General features: G+C 45.7%; 1 protein-coding gene across 23 annotated transcripts in view; it reads right to left on the bottom strand.

The window, feature by feature from the left end:
- Window positions 1–2,018: 2,018 nt before the first annotated feature.
- Window positions 2,019–25,397, bottom strand: part of ANKRD27 (ankyrin repeat domain 27) — a 52,778-nt gene continuing 29,399 nt past the window's right edge. For 12 of the 23 annotated variants that reach the window (XM_033845512.2, XM_033845513.2, XM_033845496.2 and 9 more), the window contains 15 exons: window positions 24,475–24,590; window positions 23,173–23,265; window positions 21,562–21,759; window positions 19,580–19,639; window positions 19,370–19,489; window positions 18,731–18,853; window positions 18,298–18,342; window positions 16,197–16,319; window positions 9,125–9,322; window positions 8,323–8,442; window positions 6,995–7,156; window positions 5,839–5,950; window positions 4,876–4,954; window positions 4,615–4,687; window positions 2,019–3,368 (listed from right to left, as the gene is read on the bottom strand). In XM_033845512.2, the coding sequence (XP_033701403.1) occupies window positions 3,135–3,368; window positions 4,615–4,687; window positions 4,876–4,954; window positions 5,839–5,950; window positions 6,995–7,156; window positions 8,323–8,442; window positions 9,125–9,322; window positions 16,197–16,319; window positions 18,298–18,342; window positions 18,731–18,853; window positions 19,370–19,489; window positions 19,580–19,639; window positions 21,562–21,759; window positions 23,173–23,265; window positions 24,475–24,590 (1,856 nt within the window). In that variant the 3' untranslated portion in view covers window positions 2,019–3,134. Of the gene's footprint in view, window positions 3,369–4,614; window positions 4,705–4,875; window positions 4,955–5,838; window positions 5,951–6,994; window positions 7,157–8,322; window positions 8,443–9,124; window positions 9,323–16,196; window positions 16,320–18,297; window positions 18,343–18,730; window positions 18,871–19,369; window positions 19,490–19,579; window positions 19,640–21,561; window positions 21,760–23,172; window positions 23,266–24,474; window positions 24,591–25,397 lie in introns of all 23 variants that reach the window. The other 11 variants (XM_033845510.2, XM_033845503.2, XM_033845507.2 and 8 more) reach the window with 11 other exon arrangements.

Genomic DNA, 25,397 nt, shown 5'->3' on the forward strand with positions numbered 1-25,397 from the left:
GTCATCCCTTGGGACTTCCCTGGTGGCGCAGTGGTTACGACTCCATGCTCCCAATGCAGGGGGCCCGGGTTCAATCCCTGGTCAGGAAACTAGGTCCCACATGCATGCTGCAACTAAGAGTTCGCCTGCCACAACTAAGGAGCCCGCCTGCTGCAACTAAGACCCAGCGCAACCAAATAAATATATTTTTTAAAAATGTCATCTCTTATATTGTGCTTTACTCCCACCAGGTTATGAAAAACTGCTCATAAATTTAAATCGTAAACTTAACTCTAGGAAGTTCCCTGGCGGTCCAGTGCTTAGGACTCGGCACTTTCACTGCGGTGGCCCGGGTTCAATCCCTGGTCAGGGAACTAAGATCCCGCAAGCCGCACAGCACAGCCAAAAATAAATAAATAAACTGAGCTCTCAAGTGAGCTGTTTGGTGTAAACTTGTAGATAGATGTCTTAGTCCTGGGAGGCCTAGCCCTGGAGGAAGTTCATAACATTTAATGAGATGAATCGGATTAGTAGCAGGAAAGTGATGGGCAATGTGGTTTACAATCCCAATCTCTGCTTCAGCTAGCACACTGCTGATACATGTTTAAACTGTATTTGAGGTTTTACTATGTTTGAGACTTGAAATTTGTAACCATAGATGCTGAAGAAAGTCAGTGTTAGAATAAAGTGTCTAGTATTCCTGAATAAACGAATGAGTAGAACCATTAAGAACATCAAAAATTTTTCAGAGTAACAGAGTAAATCATCAAAAGTAAAATCTGATCAAGGATTTTGAAAAAAAAAAAATCCCAGTTACAGGTACATTTGTTTTATGTCTCATTTACATAGAAATGCTGGAGGGAGACTAGACAATTCTCAGCAAGTTGCTACACACTTTCTCTTGCAGAATAACCACTGTCCTGATGGAGCTGCCAATGTGAATGTGTTTAAAGATTGTCAACCTCCCATCCTTCAGAGGTACGCGAGAATGGAAAATGACTCTGTACAAGGATAGAGGTTCTTGACTGCATCAAGGGGGTGGAGTACGTTTCCGTCCACGGGGTGGGGGGGTGGTTATTCTCAGCTTTCTAATTTAACTTTGAATTCAGAACATTCTTACACGAAACAGAAATTTGGGCATTACCAATGTCTGAATTGGCAAATTTATGTTTAAGTGGGAAAGTAACTGGAGAAAAACACAAGTGTTTTTAAAAATCATTGAGGTAATCACTTCAGATTGCTCACCCTGCTGATTACCAAAGTAGCTCAAGAGGAATCTTCTCCCCTAAGACTGACAGTCCCATTCGTGGCATTTACATCTCCAGATGAAGGGCACGCTGAGCCGGAATCTGCCAATTCAGGTGACACTGCCAGCCAGGGCCTGACCCACCAGCTCTGACGGTGCAAACAAATTAGCCCCATTATTATTTCCATGAACCTGGCTCCTCATTTGACAATTCTACCAGCCAGGACAGTTGTTAGAAATTAATTGGGGGTATATGTGAAAGTTTTCAATATTATATTGCACCACCCCCAAAATTCGGTGGTGTCAAATGTATGTATTTGAACCTTGGAAATGGCGGTGCTGATAAGCCGCGTAGGGTCAAGTTTCTTAATTAGGATGGTAGAGAAGCACAGCAACCTAAGTCAATGAGGTGGTTTTGATTAAAAGTGGGGGAAAGGAGTAAAAATAGAACAAAGAAACTTACAAAGCAACAGTGCTTGTTTCCTGTTTGGGCTAAGAAGCTGTATTATATTCGGTTTTGCTCTTCTGATGTTAAAGGAAATTCAAACATCCTTGTGGGGGCCCTAGACACCGGGCTTACTGGATTAGGTCAGCCCTACTCAGGGTACATGGGTAATGCTCTCCGGATGATCCAGTTTACATGCTTCAGTCGTACTTACATCTATAACTGAAAAATAAAATGTATCTCCATCCAATGGGGGAAGATTTTTCCATATACAAAGCACATGTTCACAGCAGAAAGGCTGAGAAACACACCTCCCTAGCAAAACAAACTCAAAAAAGTACACCGTGACACGCTCAAGAATCATAAAGTTTACTGTTTCTTTTCCATCATTTGGCACATGTCCAAGGCACATTAGAAAATTAAAAATCATAAATTACTTTGTAGAAAAATAATCAGCCCCTCCCTTCTGTACATACGCAAGTGTTTCCAAGAACGTGCACAGAACCATTTTCCTATTACAAAGTTGTTTGAAAATGTACTCTGGACAAACCCATGTTTGCAGCTCTAGACCAATTGATAACAAAAAAATGAGTATAAGCTATAGAAATTTATAAAAAGGAATAAATGGTAATAAATTCTAATTTAAGGTAACTTTGACCTAGTTTGTGCTGTAAGTTTTGAATCTTTTGAATCAAAAGACTAAGAAAAGGTGTGCCAAGTCTACTGTCTAGTTCAGGAACCATCCATCAGGTGTGACATTTAAGGGAGGCTCTTAATGGAAAGGGATTTTCCCAGAGACACTGCTACAGGTGTATAAGTGCAGTGATCAATTATCTGTACTTAATTTTTTAGAAAAAAATTATACCCAACTTTCCCCACATACATAGTGTAGAACATGTCATATGTGTCCTTTCAACTAAAATGAGCATCAAAATGGCATTTAGGCATCTTTGGGTTCAAGTGTTGCTTGCAAAGGGACATTTTTCAGGTCCTATCTCCTTCATTCCAATGCAACATTTCCGCCCGGCCTCCACGGTACCATGAAACCTAAATTGCTTTTCTTCAGCTTATCGCAGAGGGAGGAATTCTTTTAGCTGTGGTTTGCAAGTTTATACACATCCCAGAGGTCTAGCACCTTTCAGTAGAAGGAGGTCAGAATCTGGTGATGAAACCTCACTGTAACCAAGGAACCCTAATACATAAGAAGAAGCGTCTTAAGGATCTGGACACTACTGGAACTTTTGTCCATTCCTTTTCAAGTGTATCCATTAGCTTTGAAGAGGAAAGAGATGGTGATAGCTTTTTGTTGTTGCATTCTTTCCATCTGCCACAGAAAAGCTTTCAGGACCTTTCTGCTTTTCTCTCAAGACAAACAGTAAGTTCGTTTAGTTCTAAGCTGTACTCAGGCTTGGCATCTTCTTGTTGAGGACTCACTTCTTGGCAGTAGATAATTCCTTATTACTATTAAGATTGGGAAATGCTAGCCTCTTGGGGAGCGGTCAGGTTGCCAGCAGTCTCTGGGCCCTTGGGTACAACCGCATCATTGACTATGTGTCTACGGAGCATTCGCCTTTGTCCGGGAGCAGTTTGTCTCGGTCCAGGCCTCTCCGGCTGACCATCGTTTCCTTTGTCAGCTGTCTGAGAGCTGCTCTGGTCTGGCAGGTTATTCTGCTTCCGAGTGACTCTTTGCCTCCCTGGCTAAAGAAAAGGTATGATTCAAACAGTTCACATTTGTGCTATACTTGAAACAACCCACATAATAACAGCTCCCATAGAGTGCTTCTATGTGCCATCCAATGTGCTCAGTACTTTCCAGGCATAATTTCAACTCTTAACATCCCTGCGGTGAAAGTATGACATTTGCGCACTCCATGTATCAGACACAATGTAAACGCTTTACATGTTTTCACGTTTAATCTTTACAACTCTAACAAGTGTGTACTATTGTTATCCCCATTTTACATACAGCTGAGGAAACAGGATCAGCAAAAGTTAAGCAATCTGCCTTAAGTCCCCCAGCTATCAAGGGGAACGCTAACACTTGATTGAACCCAGGCAGATTTCAAAGTTTGCAGGTTTCCCAGCCAGCAGCAGGTCTATTAGCAAAGCCATGGAAGATTAACTATGAAATCAAAATGAGTCATCTTAACAAAAATCACTAATTCTCTAAAAGATTTAGAACTTCAGTGTATTTGTTCCAACAAGCCTATGCCACACATACCATAAATTCGATTTCTCATAAATAAGGCATATATTATATTGGCAAGCAGCAATAAGAAAAGCCGTGTTTCAACACGGTTCTACTGTATAGCACAGGGAACTATATTCAATATCTTGTAATAAACTATAGTGGAAAAAACGTGAAAAAGAATACGTAACTGAATCGCTTTGCTGTACACTAGAAACTAACACAACAGTGTAAATCAGCTATATTTCAATTAAAAAAAAAGCCAAGCCAAGCCATGTGTTCAGAGAAGGGCCACCTAAAAACACCACAGAATGTAAAGCAGGAGAATTAAACAGTGCTATAGGAAGACGGCCACATACAGAGTTGTCTATACGAGCAACTTTACACCATACTTGAAGTTTTCTACCCATCTATATACAAATGTGTTTTCTTCCTTACATTAGTGATTAACACATTAGTGAATTTGCTTCCACAGGAAAATGTGAGAGAGTTCATCAGGTATGCACACTGTAAACTGCAGCATCTTTCCATGCAATACAACTAGTCCCCACTTTTTCTTCACTTTCCTTTCTCAGCTCAGAAACGCATTATTAAATATAACAATAAGTGACCATGCCACTAAGGAACTCATTTTAATTGTTAGTAACTCTTATCAGTGAAGGGAATAATGAAATGAGAAATGTGTTTACCATGGATTCGTTTTGAAAAATTCAGGCTTGAAAAAGTAAGATTATAAGCCAGTGTTTAATAACTCACCTCATGCAAAGAATCTTCAGCAAAATTAGGGACACTTCTATCTCTTGCCATAATCTCCCTTGAGGTCCTTCCCCTGAAACCCAAAACAAACTAAAATAAACGTTAGGGATAGTGGTGCGAAATACTCTGGTTGGCCACGAGGCGGCAGCATTTGATGAGTGCAGATTTATTTATAACCCATTAAAGCTGCATATAACCTGCTTGAGCTGTAAGTAAAGCTAAGGTCAAAAGCACAGAAATCAACTCGAATCTTATACTCACTTAAACTGACCAACTGAGTGGACAAAGTAAAACTGTCTTGTAAAAGGTTCATCTGGTAGATCATACATTTTGGAGTTCCCTGTAGATAAAAGGATAAACATCTGAAAACTTCCAAACTAGTTTCAGAATTGTTTAAAAATTATAGCACAGATGCAAACTTTCAACCTTCTTTTTGTTAAAGTCTAACAAAATTTAGGAACTTAAGCACTGCATTTGATTACAGAAACGTATTAGTAGATACCTATTTATTACTGTGTGAACCCCCATGAAACAAAGATAAATCCTTAACACACTGATATTCCCCAGGCACAGCCAACTAGGGTGAGACAGCCTCAGGATTATCCAGATGTGTGAATGGGCTTATTCACATTACTGCATTGCAAACTACAACTGCAGTTTTTTAAAAAGTTGAACAAGGACCCCATCTAAACTGGAACAACTTTTTAAAAAGAGGAAAATACTTCAGCCCCACTCCTGTTTAGCAGCTGCTGTTCTAATGACCATCTACCTCTGTACACCTGCAGATTAACAAAGAATTCTTTAAAGGTAGCATTTACCCCAGGTGTCCAGGAAGTGCTGAGAAAAAGGCCTGGATTCAGAACATGAGACATGAAAGAAACTACCAGAGGTGGTTCCTCCTCCCTGGTTGGCGAGTAGAGGCCTGACCTTCAGGGTAATGCCCAGAGTGTCCATCTTACCTCTTTAGGGAACATCACAATCAAGCAGAAAACCAGTATCCAAACAATGGATGGAAAAGGATATTACGTACATTTCTGGATGAAATGTATGTTACAGGACGGATGAAACAGGATATAACGTGCATTTCTTTGGTGCCTATATCCCACCCCCAGTCATGATTATAATTGTTTTACATTTACAATTAAGTGAAAACCAGCAACCAACGACTCATGAACTTCCAAATAAACCCAAGTTGAGAATTACAGAAAGGATGTGAGTTCTTACATTTTTTCCTGATCTTGACAGTAACGTACTCGTTGTGGTCTGTTTCTCCAACATCATCTAACGTGGCCACACAGCTTGGTACTACCTGAAGCAATTCCATTATTTTTGAATTCTACAATGTGAAAGGAAAAAGGTAACAGTAACGTTTTGTATGCTTTCTCAGCAGGTTATTGCCTGGTTTTGATCTAAATGTCAGTGTTGGCATGGCTGGGCAGAAAAGCTAAGAAGCAGCTACAGACAAAACTTTGAGGCCATAAAGCCTAGTGGTGAAGAACAGCACTGCATTTGGGGGCTGGCTCTGCCCTCTACTAGGTGGTATTCTGGGCCCGTGTTTCACTGCTCTGTGCAACTGGGTTGACAAGAACAGGATCTATTACTGTAGAGTTATCATGAGGTTATCAAGCGCCCAGCACATAGTAAGTGCTCAATAAAAGATATTCATCATTTGAGAAAGTGCTAAATTGAAAGTATAAAATTTTTCAATTCTGTTAAGAAACACAACTGAAAATTAGAAATTAATATACTAAGCCTATAAGTAGGTTGGATTTATGGTGACTTTAATATGTCAGTGGTGTCATTTAACAGCCTAGTAGTTGTCTACCTGAGTAGGAAACTAGATAAAGATTCAACATGGAAAGAGGAACAGTAAAGAGGTCCCTCCTTTAGTCTCCTCCTATTTCCTCACCATTTCTCCATGGCGCACGTCCACGCACTGGGAGGGTAGTAAACCGCACATCATACTTCTCCTTACAGAACTCAAGGTTTGTTCGCTAACTGCACACACTCCCTCCCTCGTGCTGCTAGGACCACAGGCATATTCCCAGTGCAGGGAGGGTGAGACCAGGATGCTGTGTCAACCTGCTCTTCCCCGCGAGTACCTAACTGCTGGACTGTATGCCAGAGGCGCCGAGGCCTGTGGTGGGTGGGGGCACCTCTAACCAGGCCTTTGAAAACTGCCCCAGCAGGCCGCCTCTGATCAGGTGACCACGGACCAGGGATGCAGCTACACTCGCAGACTTCCAGCGCACCTACTCAGCCTGGCACGGCAAGTCAGAGGTCTGACCACTGCGCTTTCAGATCTGGTTTAAACACAGGGGATCCCCGTGAGCTGTAAGGGAGCCTGGGATGCTCTCAGCAGTGAAGCGCTCCCACCTACCTGTTCAGCACAGTCTATAGCTGTGCACTGCCTCTTGTTCAAGACCTGAACTGATGCTCCATGAAGCAGAAGCAGCTCCACCACGAAGACGTGCTTTTCTATCACAGCCTCGTGCAGTGCTGTGTTGCCCTTATTGTTAGAAGCATTAATGGAGGCCCCATGCTAGAGAGAGAAACGGCACAATCAGAAGGAATGTTGAATCGATGTGGTACCTATATGGGTGTGCCCTATAACATTCTTTCAACTTTCTGTATGTCGGAAATTCTTCTTAAGATGTTAGGAGTAAAAGTAATACTGAGGAGAAAAGATTTATGTACAAAGATATTCATGGCAGCATTTATCATTATAACAGGAAAAAAAATAAGTCACCTAAATGTATTGAGCAGAAACAGTTAAAAAAAAAAAGACCATGGTACATCCATAATTATGCAACCACTAAAAACTGAGGTTTTAATAAACAATTTTCGGACTTCCCTGGTGGTCCAGTGGTTAAGAATCTGCCTGCCGATGCAGGGGACGTGGGTTTGAGCCCTGGTCCAGGAAGATTCCACATGCCGCGGAGCAACTAAGCCCGTGTGCCACAACTACTGAGCCTGCGCTCTAGAGCCCGCCAGCCACAACTACTGAGCCTGCCCTCCTAGAGCCTGTGCTCCGCAACAGGAGAGGCCACCGCAATGAGAAGCCTGCGCACCGCAATGAAGAGTAGCTCCCCCGCTCGCGGCAACTAGAGAAAGCCCACGCACAGCAACGAAGACCCAACACAGCCAAAAATAAATAAATAAATAATAAAATTAATTAATTATAAAAATTAAATAAATAAAATAAACAGTTTTCTATGTTAAGTTAAAACAAGATAGAAAACAATAGTGATCTAAACTATGCACATTTTTAAGAAGTCACCAAAGTTAGTTGCCTTTGAGAAACAGGGTTATGGAAAAGTTGGGTTTCTCTCTACTTTTAAAAATTCTACAGTCAACACATATACCCTTTATCAAGAGAGGCAAAAAGGAGCAGTGACATAAAAGGACATTCAGCTCACACTGCAGGTGACAATTCAACTGACCTGGTTAAATGAGGCAAGATCCAAACCTTAGCAAAAGCGGCGTCTAAGCGGCGTCTCAGTCCTTAACTCTGCATCCCTGATGCAGCTCGGACGCTGAGACCCCATTACTGCAAAGCTCCCCACCCCAGGGCTAGCTTAAAGCAAAAGCCAAGCGGCCTCCCTCCCCGCCCCTCCCCGGTGCGCTGCCAGAGGCCCGCCGCGTGGCGGGATGCCCGTCACCAAGCCGTGTCAGCAGCTCCTGGGCTGGGGGCGAGGGGGTCCTTACCTGCAGCAACAGTGCCGCAACTTCGTGGTGGCCTCTGGAACAAGCATAAAGGAGGGGTGTGTTTCCACTTATATCCTTTTTATTGGGTTTTGCATTAGAATCTAGTAGACATTTCACCACCTAGGTCGGAGAAGAAAAGTGTTCAACTTTAATTAAAATTTGCAGGGAGAGATCATCTAACTTGCTATTCTTTTGACTTTTCTGTAAGCTTATCTAGAAGACTCTTAGATCCATGTCTGACCCTCAGGAGAAAGCAGACCAGTGAAAGGGGAGGGATTAACATTTGCTGAGGGTCTTGTGTGTGTGGAGGTGGTGTACTAGGCACGCGTGTTTTTCATTTAATCATTCCGTCTCCTCTGTGGAGAGCTGTAATTATTACTCCAGTTTCACATGTTAGAAAACTAATGCTAGGCATTACCCAAAACATGGTTCCTAGCTTTAAAAACCTTACAGTGGAACTAATAAGGAAAAATGAAAAAATAGATACTGAACTGTTTGGCACAGATGACCAACACCCAAGAATCAGAGAGACAGCTCTCGGCTGGGGTCAGAATCAGAATGACAGCCTCTGTGCTGCCAGACGTGAATGCCAGTGGGAGGGGGGTTGGCTCCACCCCCAGAAGCCCCAGGGTTCTGTGTTCTGTTGCTGAGTGGTCCTACCGTGTGCATCTCAGAATCTCGGCGCTGGGAGGAAGGAAATGGGCCCATCCTCTGGGCCGGTAAGCAAACTCTTCCCTCGGCAGCACTCCTGCCAAGTGAGGTTCTAACCCTATACACGCTGCGCAAGAGCCAGGACCCATACCTGGAAGTGGCCCTTCTGGCAGGCCAGGTGGAGTGGGACGGCCTGCTTTGCGTCTCTGGCCCCCACACTGGCACCGTGCTTCACGAGGAGGAGAAGGAGGTCCGCCCGACCATGCAGGGCAGCAACGTGCAGTGGGGAGGAACCATCCTGGCTGGTCACATTCACACCAAGCCCACTGGCAGGAATCTTTGCCAACTTCTAATAAGTACAGAATGTGGAAACGGAAATGTTGTTAGTACTTAAGGAACCCGGCTGAAGGAACTGAAGCCATCTGTCCCTCACAGCCCCTCTGTAAAATCTGGAATCACAGCGGCATCCTGAATCGGGTTGCCCACAGGTGAATTACTACTTTAGAAAGGTATGATACATCGAAGGATTAACTTCTGTTTTCAAGAAAGCAAGTCCCCTACAATGATACCGTTTTATGCCATGGCAATTGAACGGGGAAGGCAAAGTCTGTTTGACAGATGGTGCTGAAACAACTGGACATCCACATATGGGAAAACCGCCCATCAACCCTTACCTCACACCAAACACAAACACTAAAATGCATCACAGACCTAAATGTAAAAGCTACAACTATTAAACTTCTTGAAGTAAACACAAAAGAAAATCTTTGCAACATTGGGATACGCAAAGATTTCTTAGATAAGACACAAAAAGCAAAAGCCATAAAAAAAGTTTGATAAACTGACTTAATAAAAATGTTTAATGTTTGCTCTTCGCATGAGGCAAGTAAGAAAATGAAAAGGCAAGTCACAGAAGGGCAGAAAAATGTTTGCAAATATGTGTATCTGACAAAGGACTTGTACCAAAAAGAACTTAAAAGCAAAACAAAACAAACTCTTACAACTCAATAAGACAATCCAACTTTTAAAAAAAAAACAGGCAAAAGGAAAAAAAAATAGGCAAAAGATGTGAAAAGATTTCACAAAAGAAGACGGTTGAATGGTCGGTCGATGAGCATATAAGATAACATCCGTAGTTTTCAGAGAAATGCAAATCAAAATCAGGAATCACAAAACCAAAGGGTCAGAAAGCAGGTCGGTGATGGTCAGGGGATGCAACATGCAATATGGCAAACTTCAACGGGGCAGGAAAGAATATTTGGGTGATAGAGATAGTCTATATTTTTACTGTGCTGGTGGTTACACATTCGTTTGTCAAACCTCAGAAAACTGTTTGCTACTTATCTCTGAAGTTCACCTTCATTTTTATCATGGAACTTCCCTTTTATTCACAATGGTTTTAAAACCAATCATGAGGAGATAAGAACAGTCCATCAGTAATTAAGAGGGCAAACAAAACAAACCAGTAGAACTAAAAACAAACATTAAATTGTAATGTTGAATCATATATTTGATAGTGGAATTAATATGTCAATGTTTTCTGTGATTGATCAAGGATTAATACTTGGGTTATCTAGTTCACTTTTCGATGATTAAAAATGTTATCTCTTTAAAAAGCTATGCTAAATTTAAAGGGTGAATTTTACTGTATATAAACTATACTTCAAAAATCAAAAACAAGCAGATGAAGAAGTAGAAGGGAAGAACATGAGGAAATAGCACTGCACACTTACCAGAATGGCTAAAGTTAAAAAGTCAAAATACCAAGTGTTCACCGGGATTTGGGGCAACTAGAATTCTCACACCCTGCTGGCGGGAATGAAAAATGCTACAATCACTGAGGAAAACTGGTCATTTCAAGATAACATATACCTCCTGCATAACCCAGCAATTATACTCCTAGGTAATTACCCAAGTAAAAATATATTTACACAAAGAACTGTACACAAATGTTCACAGTTGCTTTATTCACAAAGCCAAAAACAGGAGACTACCAAATGTCCTGATTCCAGGTGTTGCATGTAATCAACGGTTTATTCTTTATCGCTGAACAGTGCCCCGTGGCATGCCCCTGCCATACTTTGTTTGGCAGTTCACCCACTGAAGGACACGTGGGTTGTTTCCAGTTCACGGATACTGCAAATAAAGTCGCTGTGTACATTTGTTTACAGGTTTTTGTGAGAATATAAGTTTCCATTCCTCTAAGATAAATGCCCAGGAATGCAATTGCTGAATCATATGGTAATTACATGGCAATTCTATGGCTAGCTTTATAAGGAATTGACGACAAACACTGTTTTCCATAGTGGCTTTTATATTCCCACCAGCAATGGATGAGTGAACCAAGTTCCCCACATCCTCACCAGCATTTGGTGGTGTCACTTTTCACTAATTTTGATTTTAGCCATTCTGATAGGCGCATAGTGTTATCTCACTGTGGCTATAATTTGCATTTCCCTGATGGGTGGTGACCTTGAACATCCTTTCATGTGCTTATTTGCCATATCTAAATGCTCCTCAATGAAATGTCTCTTCATTCTCTTTGCCCATTTTCTTATTGGTTTGTTTTCTTTCTTTACTAGCGAGTTTTGAAAGTGCTTTATATTCTAGATTCTGGCCCTTTGTCAGACATGTGGCTTGCAGGTATTTTCTTTTTTTTTTTTTGCGGTACGCGGGCCTCCCACCGCCGTGGCCTCTCCCGCTGCGGAGCACAGGCTACGGATGCGCAGGCCCAGCGGCCATGGCTCACGGGCCCAGCTGCTCCGCGGCATGTGGGATCTTCCCAGACCAGGGCACGAACCCGTGCCCCCTGCATCGGCAGGCGGACTCTCAACCACTGTGCCACCAGGGAAGCCCAGGTATTTTCTTTTAGTCTGTAATCTGCCTGTATAGCTTCTTTGCATGGGTTTCCACAGGACAAGTTTACAATTTAAAGTCCAACTTATCCATTTGCTCTTTATGGATCATGCTTTGGGTGTCAAGTCTAAGAACTCTTTGCTTAGCCCTGGGTTCCAAAGATTTCCTCCTGTTTTTTTCTAAAAGTTTTATAATTTTACATTTTACGGTTAAGTCTGTGATCCATTTTGAGTTAATTTTTGTACAGGGTGTGAGTTTATGTTGAGGTTCATTTTTTTGCCTGAAGATGTCCACTTGCTCCAGCACTGTTTGTTGAAAAGGCCGTCCTTCCCCCACCGGCTTGTTGTCAGACCTCAGTTGACTATATATGTGTGGGTCTATTTCTGGGTTCTCTGTTCTGTCCCAGTGATCTGTGTGTCTGTCCCTCCACCAGGGCCACACTGTCTTGATTACTGTAGCTACATAGTTAGCCTTAATATTGGGTAGAGTGATCCTAATTTATTCTTCATTGCAGGATCGTTTTAGATATTTTAGGGCCTGCACCTTTCCATATAAATTTTAAAATAAGGTTGTCTATGTCTACAAAAACTTTGTTAGGATTTTGATAGGAACTGCATTAAACCTGTAGATCAGGGCTTCCCTGGTGGCGCAGTGGTTGAGAGTCTGCCTGACGATGCAGGGGACACGGGTTCGTGCCCTGGTCCGGGAAGATCCCACATGCCGTGGAGCAGCTGGGCCCGTGAGCCATGGCCTCTGAGCCTGCGCGTCCGGAGCCTGTGCTCCACGACGGGAGAGGCCACAGCAGTGAGAGGCCCGCGTACCGCAAAAACAAAAACAAAAACAAAAAAATACTGTAGATCAATCTGGGGAGAAATAACATCTTTACTAGGTTGAGTCTTCATGATCTGATACACCTAAGTATTTACGCACTCTGACTTTTTTCATCATTTTGTGATTTTCAGCATACAGATCCTGTCCATGTCTTGTTAAGTGTATCCCTAAGTAGTTCATGTTTTTTTTGAGCAGTTGTAAATGGCGTTGTAAACACAGCATGTGCTCATGCATGTGCTAGCTGTCTAACTCAATGTGTATGTCCCATGCTAAGAAAATTAATGTGACTTTACAAAACAGATATAGTGGTGTTATCCTTTGTACTGCAAGATAATACTACCTTATCTAAAAAGCTTCACCATGGATGTCTCTAACCTAAGAATATTGAAATGACTTGTAGTTTTTCATTCACTTGTAGCTTTTTCAGCTACAGGGTACTGTGTACATTGGGATGTACAATTTTTCTTCTGTCCGCATGCTGCTGGATATGTACAGTCCAAAACAGACTTCCCCAAGGTGGGCTGCTGTGAAAAACAAAGGGATTAAAAAGGCAGATGCTGTTTCAAAGGATGTGATGTGAATGAAGTAGCACAGCCCTCAGGCCCATCAGTGACTGTATGGCTGGAAGCAGTAACTGTGTCTTTGCTGTCCTTCTGGGCATTTACCCACTCTGCTCTCCCCCACCTCACAGTTCATTAATTGTAGCAAGAAACTGAATTACACACTGCAGCATCTGTTGAATTTATTGGATAAATTTATGTTCCTTGCTCTTTTAAAGCCTACTATCTTTTTCTCTTTTTGTAATTTCTCAAAGAGACACAAAAGTAAATTGCTTCATGCTGTGATTAAATTAAAACTATTCTTCTAGCCCAGTGGTGTGTTTAGAGTTTGCTCAGCGATGCAGAATAAACCGCTGATTACACACAACAACCTGGAAATGTGGCTGAGTGAACAAATCCAATCCCCAAAGGTTCCATGCTGTATGATGACTTTCATATAACAGTTTTGAAATGACAAAATATTAGAACTGGAGAACAGATTAGTGGTTGGCAGGGGTCAGGGATGGTGGGCTGGGGTGACAGGGAGAGAGGTGGGTGTGATTATAAAAGGCAACATGAGTTATTCTCCTTGTGATGAGAGAACTGTTCTGTACCTTGAATGCGGTGGTGGACACACAAACCTACACATGTGATACAACTAAACAGAATGCAGGACAGTAATGGAAATACAAACAAAAATAAACAAATGGGACCTATAATGAAACTTCAAAGCTTTTGCACAGCAAAGGAAACCATAAACAAGATGAAAAGACAACCCTCAGAATGGGAGAAAATATTTGCAAACGAATCAATGGACAGAGGATTAATCTCCAAAATATACAAACAGCTCATGCAGCTCAACATCAAAAAAACAAACAACCCAATCAAAAACTGGGTGTGAGGACTTCCCTGGTGGTGCAGTGGTTAAGAATCCGCCTGCCAGTGCAGGGGACATGGGTTCCAACCCTGGTCCAGGAAGATCCCACATGCCACGGAGCAACTAAGCCCATGCGCCACGCTACTGTGCCTGCATGCCACAACTACTGAAGCCCGCGCACCTAGAGCCCGTGCTCCACCACAAGAGAAGTCACTGCAATGAGAAGCCTGCGCACCACAACAAAAGAGTAGCTTCCGCTCGCTGCAAAGAGTTTTTGAAATGACAAAAGAGAAAGTCTGCACACAGCAACGAAGACCCAACACAGCCAAAAAAAAAAAAAAAAAAGGGTGGAAGACCTAAATAGACATTTCTCCAAAGAAGACATACAGATGGCCAAGAAGCACATGAGAAGATGCTCAACATCACTAATCATTAAAGAAATGCAAATCAAAACTACAATGAGCTATCACCTCACACCAGTTAGAATGGACCTCATCAGAAAATCTACAAACAATATATGCTGGAGAGGGTGTGGAGAAAATGGAACCCTCTTGACTGTTGGTAGGAATGTAAACTGATACAGCCACTATGGAGAACAGTATGGAGGTTCCTTAAAAAACTAAATATAGAATTACCATATGACCCAGCAATCCCACTACTGGACATATACCCTGAGAAAACCATAATTCAAAAATACACATGCAGGGCTTCCCTGGTGGCACAGTGGTTAAGAGTCCACCTGCCAATGCAGGGGACATGGGTTCGAGCCCTGGTCCAGGAAGATCCCACACACTGCAGAGCAACTAAGCCTGTGTGCCACAACTACTGAAGCCCGTGTGCCGAGAGCCCGTGCTCCGCGACAAGAGAAGCTACTGCAATGAGAAACCTGTGCACTGCAACGAAGAGTAGCCCTTGCTCACCACAACTAGAGAAAGCCCACGCACAGCAACAAAGACCCAACACAGCCAAAAATAAATAAATTAATTAATTAATTAATTATTTAAGAAAAGGACACATGCACCCCAATGTTCATTGCAGCACTATTTACAATAGCCAGGACACGGAAACAACCTAAATGTCCATCAACAGAGGAATGGATAAAGAAGATGTGGTACATATATACAATGGAATACTACTCAGCCAGGAAAAGGAACGAAATTGGGTCATTTGTAGAGACATGGATGGACCTAGAGACTGTCATACACAGTGAAGTAAGTCAGAAAGAGAAAAACAAATATCATATATTAACGCATATTTGTGGAATCTAGAAAAATGGTAGAGATGAACCGGTTTGCAAGGCAGAAATAAAGACACAGATGTAGAGAACAAATGTATGGACACCAAGGGGGGAAAGGGGGAGTGGGATGAATTGGGAGATTGGGATTAACATATATACACTAATATGTATAAAACAGATAACTAATGAGAACCTGCTGTATAAAACAGGGAACTCTACTTCACCTTGCTGTACAGTAGAAACTAACACAACATTGTAAAATAACTATACCACAATTAAAGAAAAAAACAAAACTAGACAGAACGCATAAATAAACACACGTGCAGGCATGCGCGCACACACACACACACAAGCACAAATAAAAGCAGGGAAACCTGAGTGAGACGGATGGACTGTATCCATGGTAATATCCTGGTTGGGATATTGTACTGTGCTTTTGCAGGCTATTACCATGGGGGAAACAGGGTAAAAGGCACAGGGGTTTCTCTGTGCTTGGAGGGAGGGTCCTCCCGCAGAGGGTGCACCAACGTGAGCAAAGGCAGGGGGCAGGGGCTCTTGCCTGCATCCTCCCAAGGGACCACGGCCACATGGACGGAGACCCCCGGGCATGTCTGTTCATAAGCTCCTGCCTTGTGACTCAGGGGCCCTGAGAACCACTGAAACACTAAGCCCGCGTTCATGGTCCTGTTCCCTGATCTGCCCATTCAGAAAGCAGGCAGCCGGAGCCAGATCCTGCATGAGTGTCCACTTTCCTCTACCTTGAGCTGTATCTCAGGGGACACCTACAACCAGCCACTCGGCCGTTAGCTGGCTGAGAAGCAGACAACTTTCCTAAGGGGAAAAAGAAGAATTTGCCCATCCCCCAACAGAAGAAAAGCCAAACCTTTTGAGCTGGAGCACATTTGGGGCACTGGCACAAGGGGTGACAAAATTCAAGATCCACCGCCCTGACAGCATCCTCCGCTTCATCCGGGTCCTCCTCTGTCCACTCCAACAGGTAACGCACCTGGCGCCGGGCAGTAAGGAGAAATAGGGACTTAAAACCCATCCTCAGCTTCTTTACAAGTTATGGTATCTTAGACACACACACACACACACACACACACACACACACACACGCACACACACTTCTCTAATCAGGACGTATTGATACATTTCCTCAACCACCAAAGTAACTTATAAATGATGGCTGCTCCCTCTTGAGGATTCCAGGGTTCACCCATGCTCAAGCCTTTCTCAATCCTTTCAGTAGTGACAGAGAGAGACTGAGCTCCCATTTCTGCAGCTTGCGGCAGATTCTCTTCTTCCATCTTAAAAAGGGGCAGAGCGGTGTTGCTTCAGTGTGATGGCTTTAGAGCCCTGTCCTGGAGCATTTCATGAGCACCTCCTCTTACGTCATCTAACTGTCCGCTTTCAACAACTGGTCCGTCTCATCCTACGGGGGAGGAGACTCACTCTGGGAGCCACTTGTTCAAGGCCACAGGATGAGGAGGTGGTGGCCAGAACCTAATCACAGGCTCTCTGATGCCACGCCAGTGTCCTTTCCACTTTAATGCCCTAGCCCACAGGTGAAAGCACCGAAAAGACCCTAACAGGTCAAATTTATGTTCCAGTAAACACAAGTTTCTAGGATATTAAACGTGAGAAAAGAAAACAACATAAATACATTTCTAGGCCTGGTTCTGAGCACTGAGGAAGTCAGCAAAAGCCTGCAAGGAGTGACAAAGGGCCCCAGGAAGACCCCGTTCAATCCCAAACATCCCCCGCTCCAGGTCCCTTCCACGTTTCCGACAACAGATGCTCCTCAGGGTGGAAACGCCAAAGCCCTCACCTGAACCGGGGCCTCACCTAACAGACTGGCTGGGATGGACCGGACCGAGGGCAGTTCCTCTTGGTGATTAGAAGGAACAAGACGGGGGTAAGGGAGCCGAGGGGCGGCAGCTTCGGGCACAGAGCAGACGCATCATGACGCAGGGATGGTCACAGTCTCTTCTCCACACTGGCTCTCGCCGCGGCTCACAGGGAGCCTGAGACACTCTTTCTTTGCTTCCCCCCGAGAACACTGGGTGCCCTGGGGCTGGTCTCTCTAAGGGAGCAACAGCCAGATCCAGACGCCTGTGTCCTCCCCCCGCCCCGAGTAACCACGCGTCAGGCTGAAGGATTACAGTGGCCTCTGGGCAGAGGCTGAGACACTGCCAACTACCTTCCGATTCTCAACACCCCGCAGGCTGTGGTGATCAGATGCCAGGAACTGCTGTCCACCACCTCAAGCTCCATCACTGGCAAAAAGCACTCTTGAAATACACATCCCTATGAAGCGCTCTTGTAAATCTGATCCACTCAGGCCTCCTAATCTGGTAAGCGCTAATTTACCCCTCCTTTTAAAATGGAAGACAGAAAAAATTCCTTTCAGGAAGCCAAAGGCAAGCCAGGGGAACTGCCCACAGGCGTCTCCAGTGATCTCATCATAGATGTTCCCTGACACCTTAGCACCATCTCGTTCGGACACTTGCTTGTGAGCCCTTGGAGCCCCAAGTCTGAGACTCAGCCTCCCAGCCAGGGATTCACACCGCCCACAACTCCTGCAGGGCCACACCAACGCCCTCTGGGCTCTGGCCTCCCCTTCGCCACCTCCACCCTTCCCCACCCGGTCTGTTCACCCTGCTCCCGGCTAGTGGACTCTGGGCCCGAGCCCGCGCTCTGTGCCCCTGGACACAGGCTGGTCCTCTTGCCAACATCGCTGCCCTCCTGGAATATGAACGTCTAAAGGGCAGGGATAGGCTCACACTGCAGCTTTATTCCATCTGCCTCGTTACTTGCGGGGGGCACGTCACACCCCATCAGCAAGTACTCGTGAAATGCACCCCTTCTGCGTGAACGTGAACAAAGAACCCTGACAGCTCCTGACCCACCTGGAGACAAGACACACGAGCACAGCTGCTTAAGCCGAGAGCAAGCTGCTGAAATTCCTTCTAAAAACTCACCATTTCTAGGTCTCCATCAGCAATGGCTCTTAAAAGCTTTTCTACCTTAATAAAAGAAAAAAGAATGTAAGGAAACTTATAATAATACAATAAGAATAGAAATAATAAAAACCTTCTGAAAACCTAGTAGCTTTCATGTGTCTCTTGATCTCATTCGGTATCTTTCAAACACATCCCCCGCACCTTCCGCATAAGGTCTATAAGATGACCTGCCATTCATGTGGCACGGTGGGACGACAGCCACCTGGGAGCACGAGCGCTTCCCAAGAGGGCAGCCACCCTTCAGAACTGCATCTATTCAGCTCTCATTATCTGCCAGCTACAGGTACCATGAGGGAGGGCACCCCCCCAGGAACGCCTCCAGGCCGCTGTTAGACTCTGGAGCATGCCTCTTGGCTTTCTTTCCTGCGGTTCTGCATCGAGCTAGGCTTACTGGGCCCTCCGAGAGCAGGTCACAGCCTGGGGGTGACAGCGAAGGAGGAGCCCGGGGCGGAGTCAGTGAGGGCTCCCCACCTGCAGGGGATGGGCACATCCACGCCATGGTCTGCTCTGTGGGCTGACAATGGACAAGGTCTAAGGTAGGTTAGACGGAAAAAAACACACAGACAAACAAAACAGGCTGAGTCAGCTTTACAAAACGCAATGTGTGAAAACATGTACACGTCTACATAAAGTCTGCAGGAAGTCAGGAACGAGACACATCAGGTTAACAGGGGTGCTGACGGAGAGGGGGATAAGGGCAGAGAATTTACTTCGTAAAATGATCTTAAAGCAGTGGACCTACAGGTGACTTTACCTGTACTTTTCTTAGAATACCCCCTTCCCATATCTCTCTCTCTCTCTCTCTCTCTCTCTCTCTCTCTCTCTCTCTCTCTCTCACACACACACACACACACACACACACACACACACACGTCCATCCATGAAGGGCAAGTAGGGTGAGGCTGGCCAGGCTCCCCTCGAGGGCTCTGACCTTCACCACAGCAGACACGCTGCCCCAGGGGCTCTCTAACTGGCCCCCAGAACACAGGCCGCCCCCCGCCCCTCTCTGCCCTCCGGTCTGGGGCCTCACCTCCCTGTAGAACTTTCTGGGCTCCTCTTGCCTGGAGCTCAGCGACGCGGAGGAGAAGCTGGAAGCGCAGGAGCCCTGGCTGACGGAATCCACGGGGCACTGAGGGGGCCGCGCGGGCACCTGCAGCCAGGGAGCCCGGTGAGGGGTGGGTGAGGGCCAGACAGAGGCTGGTCTCAAGTAGGGCCGGCAAGCGCAGCCCCGTTCTCTTACCTCTGAAGACTTCTGCCCCCTCTCGAAGGACGGATGGTGGGCTTCCATCATGGACAGAATCTAGGAGGCCAAAGGGGACGCGAAAAGTACTGAGATGGGTCGCCAAGTTCTCATCACTCCTATGGCCCCACTGCGCCCACCTCCTTGGAAAGCCGCGTGGCCCAGCCAGGCCCTCGGAGAGACAGGGGGGACACCAAGGCCCAGAGCAGGCGGGAACCTACTCAGGACCACGCTAATTTCAACAGCAGAAGCCAGTGCTCCCCACGAATGGGCTCAGCGGACAAGGGAAGCCCAGGCACAGAGGGGCCCCAAAGGCTGCCTCATCCGGCCTGGGCTGGTGGTCCACAGGCCTGAAGTGTGACCTTTCCACTGGCAGCCACGGGCCTTAAGTGGGACCAGCTCGGAGCTGAGCCCAGAAGGCCATCTGCTCCTTGTGTCTGCAGAACTCCCTCTGGAAAGGCCTTTGGAGAAGCTCCAGTGCAGAGGTGCCCTCAGCCCCTCATGGGCATCTCAGGCCAAGGGTGGTATCACCCAGTCCCATGGCTCTGGCTGCTACAAAGCTGAGACCCCGTGAAGGCATGGGCAGCTCAGGCCCCCGGGTCAGGAGCAGGGATTTAAACCTTCAAAAACCACACTCCTGGGCTTTCCTGGTGGAACAGTGGTTGAGAGTCCGCCTGCTGATGCAGGGGACACGGGTTCGTGCCTCGGTCCGGGAAGATCCCACATGCCGCGGAGCGGCTGGGCCCGTGAGCCATGGCCGCTGAGCCTGTGCGTCCGGAGCCTGTGCTCCGCAACGGGAGAGGCCACAACAGTGAGAGGCCCGCGTATGGCAAAAAACAAAAACAAAAACAAAAAAACCCCACACTCCTACAGGTCTTATGTTGTGTTCTTATCACACACACAAAATAATAATAATAATCGATCAATAAAGAGGGCGGGGGGGACTTCTGCAGGCGATGGATGTATTTGTGGCACAGATTGTGGTGTTGGTCTCATGGGTGTGGACTTGTCTCCAAGCTCAACAGTTGTATACACTAAATACGTACAGCTTTTTGTATGTCGATCATCCCTCAGTAAAGTGGTTTAAAAACAAAAACTGTGCTACTCCTAGAAGAAGACATGAACAAACTAAAAGAACTCCCTAGAAGAGGACTGGAAATTATAAAACATCAAGAGGCAGAAAGTAGGCCCTGTGCAAAGGGAGACATTTGGAGACCTGTATTAAAACATCACCTATGGGAGCCACTAGCCGGGATGCTCTGGGCATCAGGACCTCGGATGGCCGTCGCACGTGGCCCTGGGCTTCCTCTGGCTAGTTGGCCAAACACGTTTCTCTGAGGACACCCCTTCAACAGAGCTGCTGCCTGGAGGCGAGACCTCTGGAAGCTGTTCCCAGCAACAGAGCTGCTGCTGGGAAGGCCTGGTCTCTGGAAGCTCCCATCGCTCCCCACCTGCTCATGAGCAAGCAGTGCATGACATGTGGCCCCAAACTACGTGCTTCCAGAAGTTACCAGCAGGATGGGCTAGTAGTTCATTAATGAATCATTTATGAAGGAAATTACACCCAACGACGTTCGAAGTTGGCCAAATCAGAATAAAGTTTTAGGCGCTGAGGGTGAAGGAACAGGAAAACAGAGCCGATGCCTGCTGCTTCCAACACCCTGTCCCCGCTCTTCCCGGCCGGAGCCACCGTCCATTTACTCTCACTCCACTTGCCCAGAAACCAACAGCACTCAGAGGCCGGGGCAAACTCTGCTGGGAGCAGCTCTTGGCATGACACTGTGAAAATCGCCTACTAAGATGGAAAATAAGATGAATAGGTAAAACCCATGAACGACCAGGTCCCGAGTGCAGCAGAGAAGATGCGGCCAAGTTCTAGCCTTGGGGACTAATGCACGCTTTGAACAGCTCGGCCAAGACCTAAGCTGCGGATGCTGATATCGTTTAAAGTCATACTGCTGCTCCGAGATGAAAAAGGCTACCTTTGAGTTTAACGCACACTTGAGGGGCGTTTCCTTCAGCCTGTTCTGGATCTCTGTGGACGCTCCGTTCTGTAGCAACGTCTCTATGATGCTTTGGTAACCCCAGCGGGCAGCAATGTGCAGGGGAGTGTCTCCTTTCTCGTTACCAATATCTAGTCTGCAGGACTGCACGTCATAGTAGACCAGAGCCTTCACACACTGCAAACAGAATGGGAAAGGCCGCTGTGAACTCACAGGCCCGGCCTTGGGCAGATCTGTGCAGCCCGCAGCCTCGGCCCACGTCCCAATTCGATCAAGGCACCATCTGCCAAGCAAACATACAGTAACAGAACATTAGCCCTCCAGGGTTCCAGATCACCTGATCAGGACACATCGTTTTTGTTTTTGTTTTTAAAGAACCCAACTGCCAATCAATAAGAAATGGCTGAATAAATTGTCACACATCATGTGCAGAAAGGAGTCACCAGAGCAGGCCTGAGACCGCCATCCCCGGAAAGGCCTGCTTGCAAGGCTGGCCCCCTTGACCTGCGATACTCCTTGGGAGCTTGGATCTGGGGAGTGTTCTCACAGTCCCCTGACTGATGAGAGGGGCTCAGTGGGCCTAGTTTGCCCAACAGTGGTTTATGCTGAACACCTGCTGTCCTTCTGGGAGTCTGGAATGTTGAAATGTTCTAGGCAAAAGGGTGTTCACACGACCAGCCTCCAACCAAAATCTTGGGCACTGAGTCCCCAATGAGCTTCCCAGAAGGAAAACACTTTGCACGTGTTGTTAACGACCCGTTACTGGAGGAATAAGCTGTCCTGAGTGACTCCACAGGGAGATGCGCGTGGAAGCCTGCACCTAGTGTCCTCCGGACTTCATCCTTGGACGCTCCCTTTGGCTGACTTTGCTCTGTGTCCCTTTACTGCAATAAATCACAGCTGTGCATACAACCATATGCTCATCCTGTGAGCCCTCCTAGCGAACCACTGAACTGGGGAGTGGTCTTAAGGACCCTGACACAACACACGTCATAGACTATGTGTCGCGATTACAGAACGGGTTAGATCTACATTTATTGACCTATGGGATGCCCATGATTAAGTTAGGAAAATAAGCTGCATAAAATCGTGTAGGGTATGATCTCGTTTTCGCTCATCAACCACCTAACCCAGGCTCAACCCACATCTGTATAAATCTACCTGGATATTAGCATGGAGAGAAGTGAGAGAGGGTGGTTAGGAAAAGAATAACACACACACACACACACACACACACACACACACACACACAGAGTTAAATATTAAGCAAACATGGAAATGATGAAATTCCTTGATATTTCTTTAAAAATATAAAATGTAAAAATTGAGTATGAAGAAAGGTAAGAAGCAGATGGCAGCGGAGATGAATGCACATGATTTCATTTCAGGAAAAGACAATTATGTTTTAGATTTCTGTTATTTCAATACAGCATCTGTAATGTGTTTTTAAATTTTTTAATTAAAAAAATTATATGCCAAATGTTCCAATAACTGTCAACATAAAATACGACATTCAACCGACTGGAAATTCACTTTTCTCTGTGAAAAAGGGTAAACACGGCCGCCCTCGGCGCAGCAAGGACCACTCACGTCTTCGTGGCCGTAGGTGCAGGCCAGGTGCAGAGGGGTGTTGCCGTTGTTGTCTTGCACTTCGGCGCTGGCTTTGTAGTGCAGCAGCAGCAGCTTCCAAAGGAGAGGGGAGAGCAGTGAGCACCAGCAAGCCCGGCAGTGCAGGCGCGTGCTTCCTCAGGAGCACGGCCTAGAGCCTCACAGCGGGAAGTCGCTGGTCTCCATTTTCAACCTTATCTACTTACACTACAATTAAAATTATATCAACCCTACAATGGAAAATAATCTGAAAAGGAATATATATTATATATAGAGAGAGAAACACATTTTATATATATATATATACACACACACATATATACCTGAATCACTTTGCTATACACCTGAAACTAACACACTGTAAATCAACTATACTTTTAAACAAAAAAAATTTTTTTTTTTCGGTACGCGGGCCTCTCACTGCTGTGGCCTCTCCCGTCGTGGAGCACAGGCTCCGGATGCGCAGGCTCAGGGCCATGGCTCACGGGCCTAGCCGCTCCACGGCATGTGGGCTCCTCCCAGACCGGGGCACGAACCCGTGTCCCCTGCATTCGCAGGCGGACTCTCAACCACTGCGCCACCAGGGAAGCCCCCAAAATTATTTTTAATTTTAAAAAATCAAAGCAAAAAATATTATCATCACTCTCATCCTTCCTGATAAAAAGTTTAGAGATTACTAAAAAAAAAAAAAAAAAAAAAGAGTGGATATATGTTTATGTATAACTGATTCACTTTGCTGAACACGTGAAACTAACACAACATTGTAAATCAACTCTACTCCAATAAAAGTTAAAAATAGAAAAACAGAAAGAAAGAAAAACAACCCCCATCAATCACTAGCAGTAACTGAGGCACTTTATGTACCAAACAACTTAAGCTGAAATTGAAACGTCACTGATCGGCAAAATAATTTTGTCTTTCTAGTTTCTGGCCCGTCTTCTCATCAGTAGATGTTAAGTCTACGGGAAAGTCCATCTTGGGACCCTATTTAAAATATTTCTAGAATCTTGGGGGTGGGTGAAGGAAAATCCTATCTCATTATTAAAAAGTATGATACAAAAAAAAAAGTTTAGAGATTAAAAAAATCTACAGCCCCACCCTTCCTCCCCCGTATTACCATGACATTTCAAACCTATACCTAATAGCTTTTGCCCAGCAGACCCTCCGTGAGGTGCCTGAGACCCCAGCCCTCCCTGCGGCCCGACCGAGCCAGTGTGGAACACAGGAGGGGCCAGCCCTGCAAAGCCGCGTGCAGAGCCAGCCCGTCCGAGCCCAGATGCTCACCGTCACGCTCTGACAGCCCTTCTGACACGCAAGATGCAGCGGGGTGGAGCCATGGTAGTCTGTAGCGTTCACCACCGCGCCCTTGGAAACCAGAAAGTCGATGAGGGATGCCTGCCCTACAGAACAGAAGGGAAGAGAGCGGGCTTTCCACACCCTGCAAGCAAAGCCATGGCATTACTTCACCCTCTCATCCCCTGGCACGAGACACGCCGGGAGGCATTTTTCTGCTTGGGGGGAACCAGTGCTAACGTGAAGTCAGACTCTGCAGATTCCAAACACTCTGGGGTAGCCCCTGGAGGGGACTCGGCTCCAGTCCAGCCCCCAGCCACAGAAGGTAGGAGAAAAGAGCCTTAGACGCCCACAGAAGAGTCCATGGTGCATCAATCTACAGGATGGGATACTGTGCAACCAGTAAAAAAACTCTGCCATGGAGAAATGTTCTTACGTGTCGCCGAGTGAAAAAAGCACCGTACAGAAAAGTATGATCCCCACAGCATCGTCTATCTTATACACACACACTCACAAGCATGCTGACATTTCAGACAGTCACGAATCAAAATGATCTCTGGGAGACAGGATGGCGGGTGATACTACAGATGCTTGTGTTTGTGTTTTCTACCTTGAAAGTGCACATTTTTTTTTTTGCATGTGCACTTTAAAAGACAGTATAGCACAGAGAACTGTATTCAATATCCTATGATGAACCATACTGGAAAAGAATGTTTAAAAAAAAAGAATAAAAAAAAATTAAAGACAGTAAAGTTATATTTTTTAAAGGAGGAATATAAGAACCCCAGTTCTGAGGCCATTCTCATAGTTCAGATTCAAGCCTTCCCTGGCTGGACCATCAGCCCAGGGGCAGTACCAAGCATCCACACGGTAAGACCCAGCAGCCACCCACTCTCTGCAGGGCCACCCTCGGC

The sequence above is a fragment of the Tursiops truncatus genome, chromosome 19, assembly GCF_011762595.2.
Source record: "Tursiops truncatus isolate mTurTru1 chromosome 19, mTurTru1.mat.Y, whole genome shotgun sequence".
In the NCBI taxonomy this organism is placed as follows: Eukaryota; Metazoa; Chordata; class Mammalia; order Artiodactyla; family Delphinidae; genus Tursiops; species Tursiops truncatus.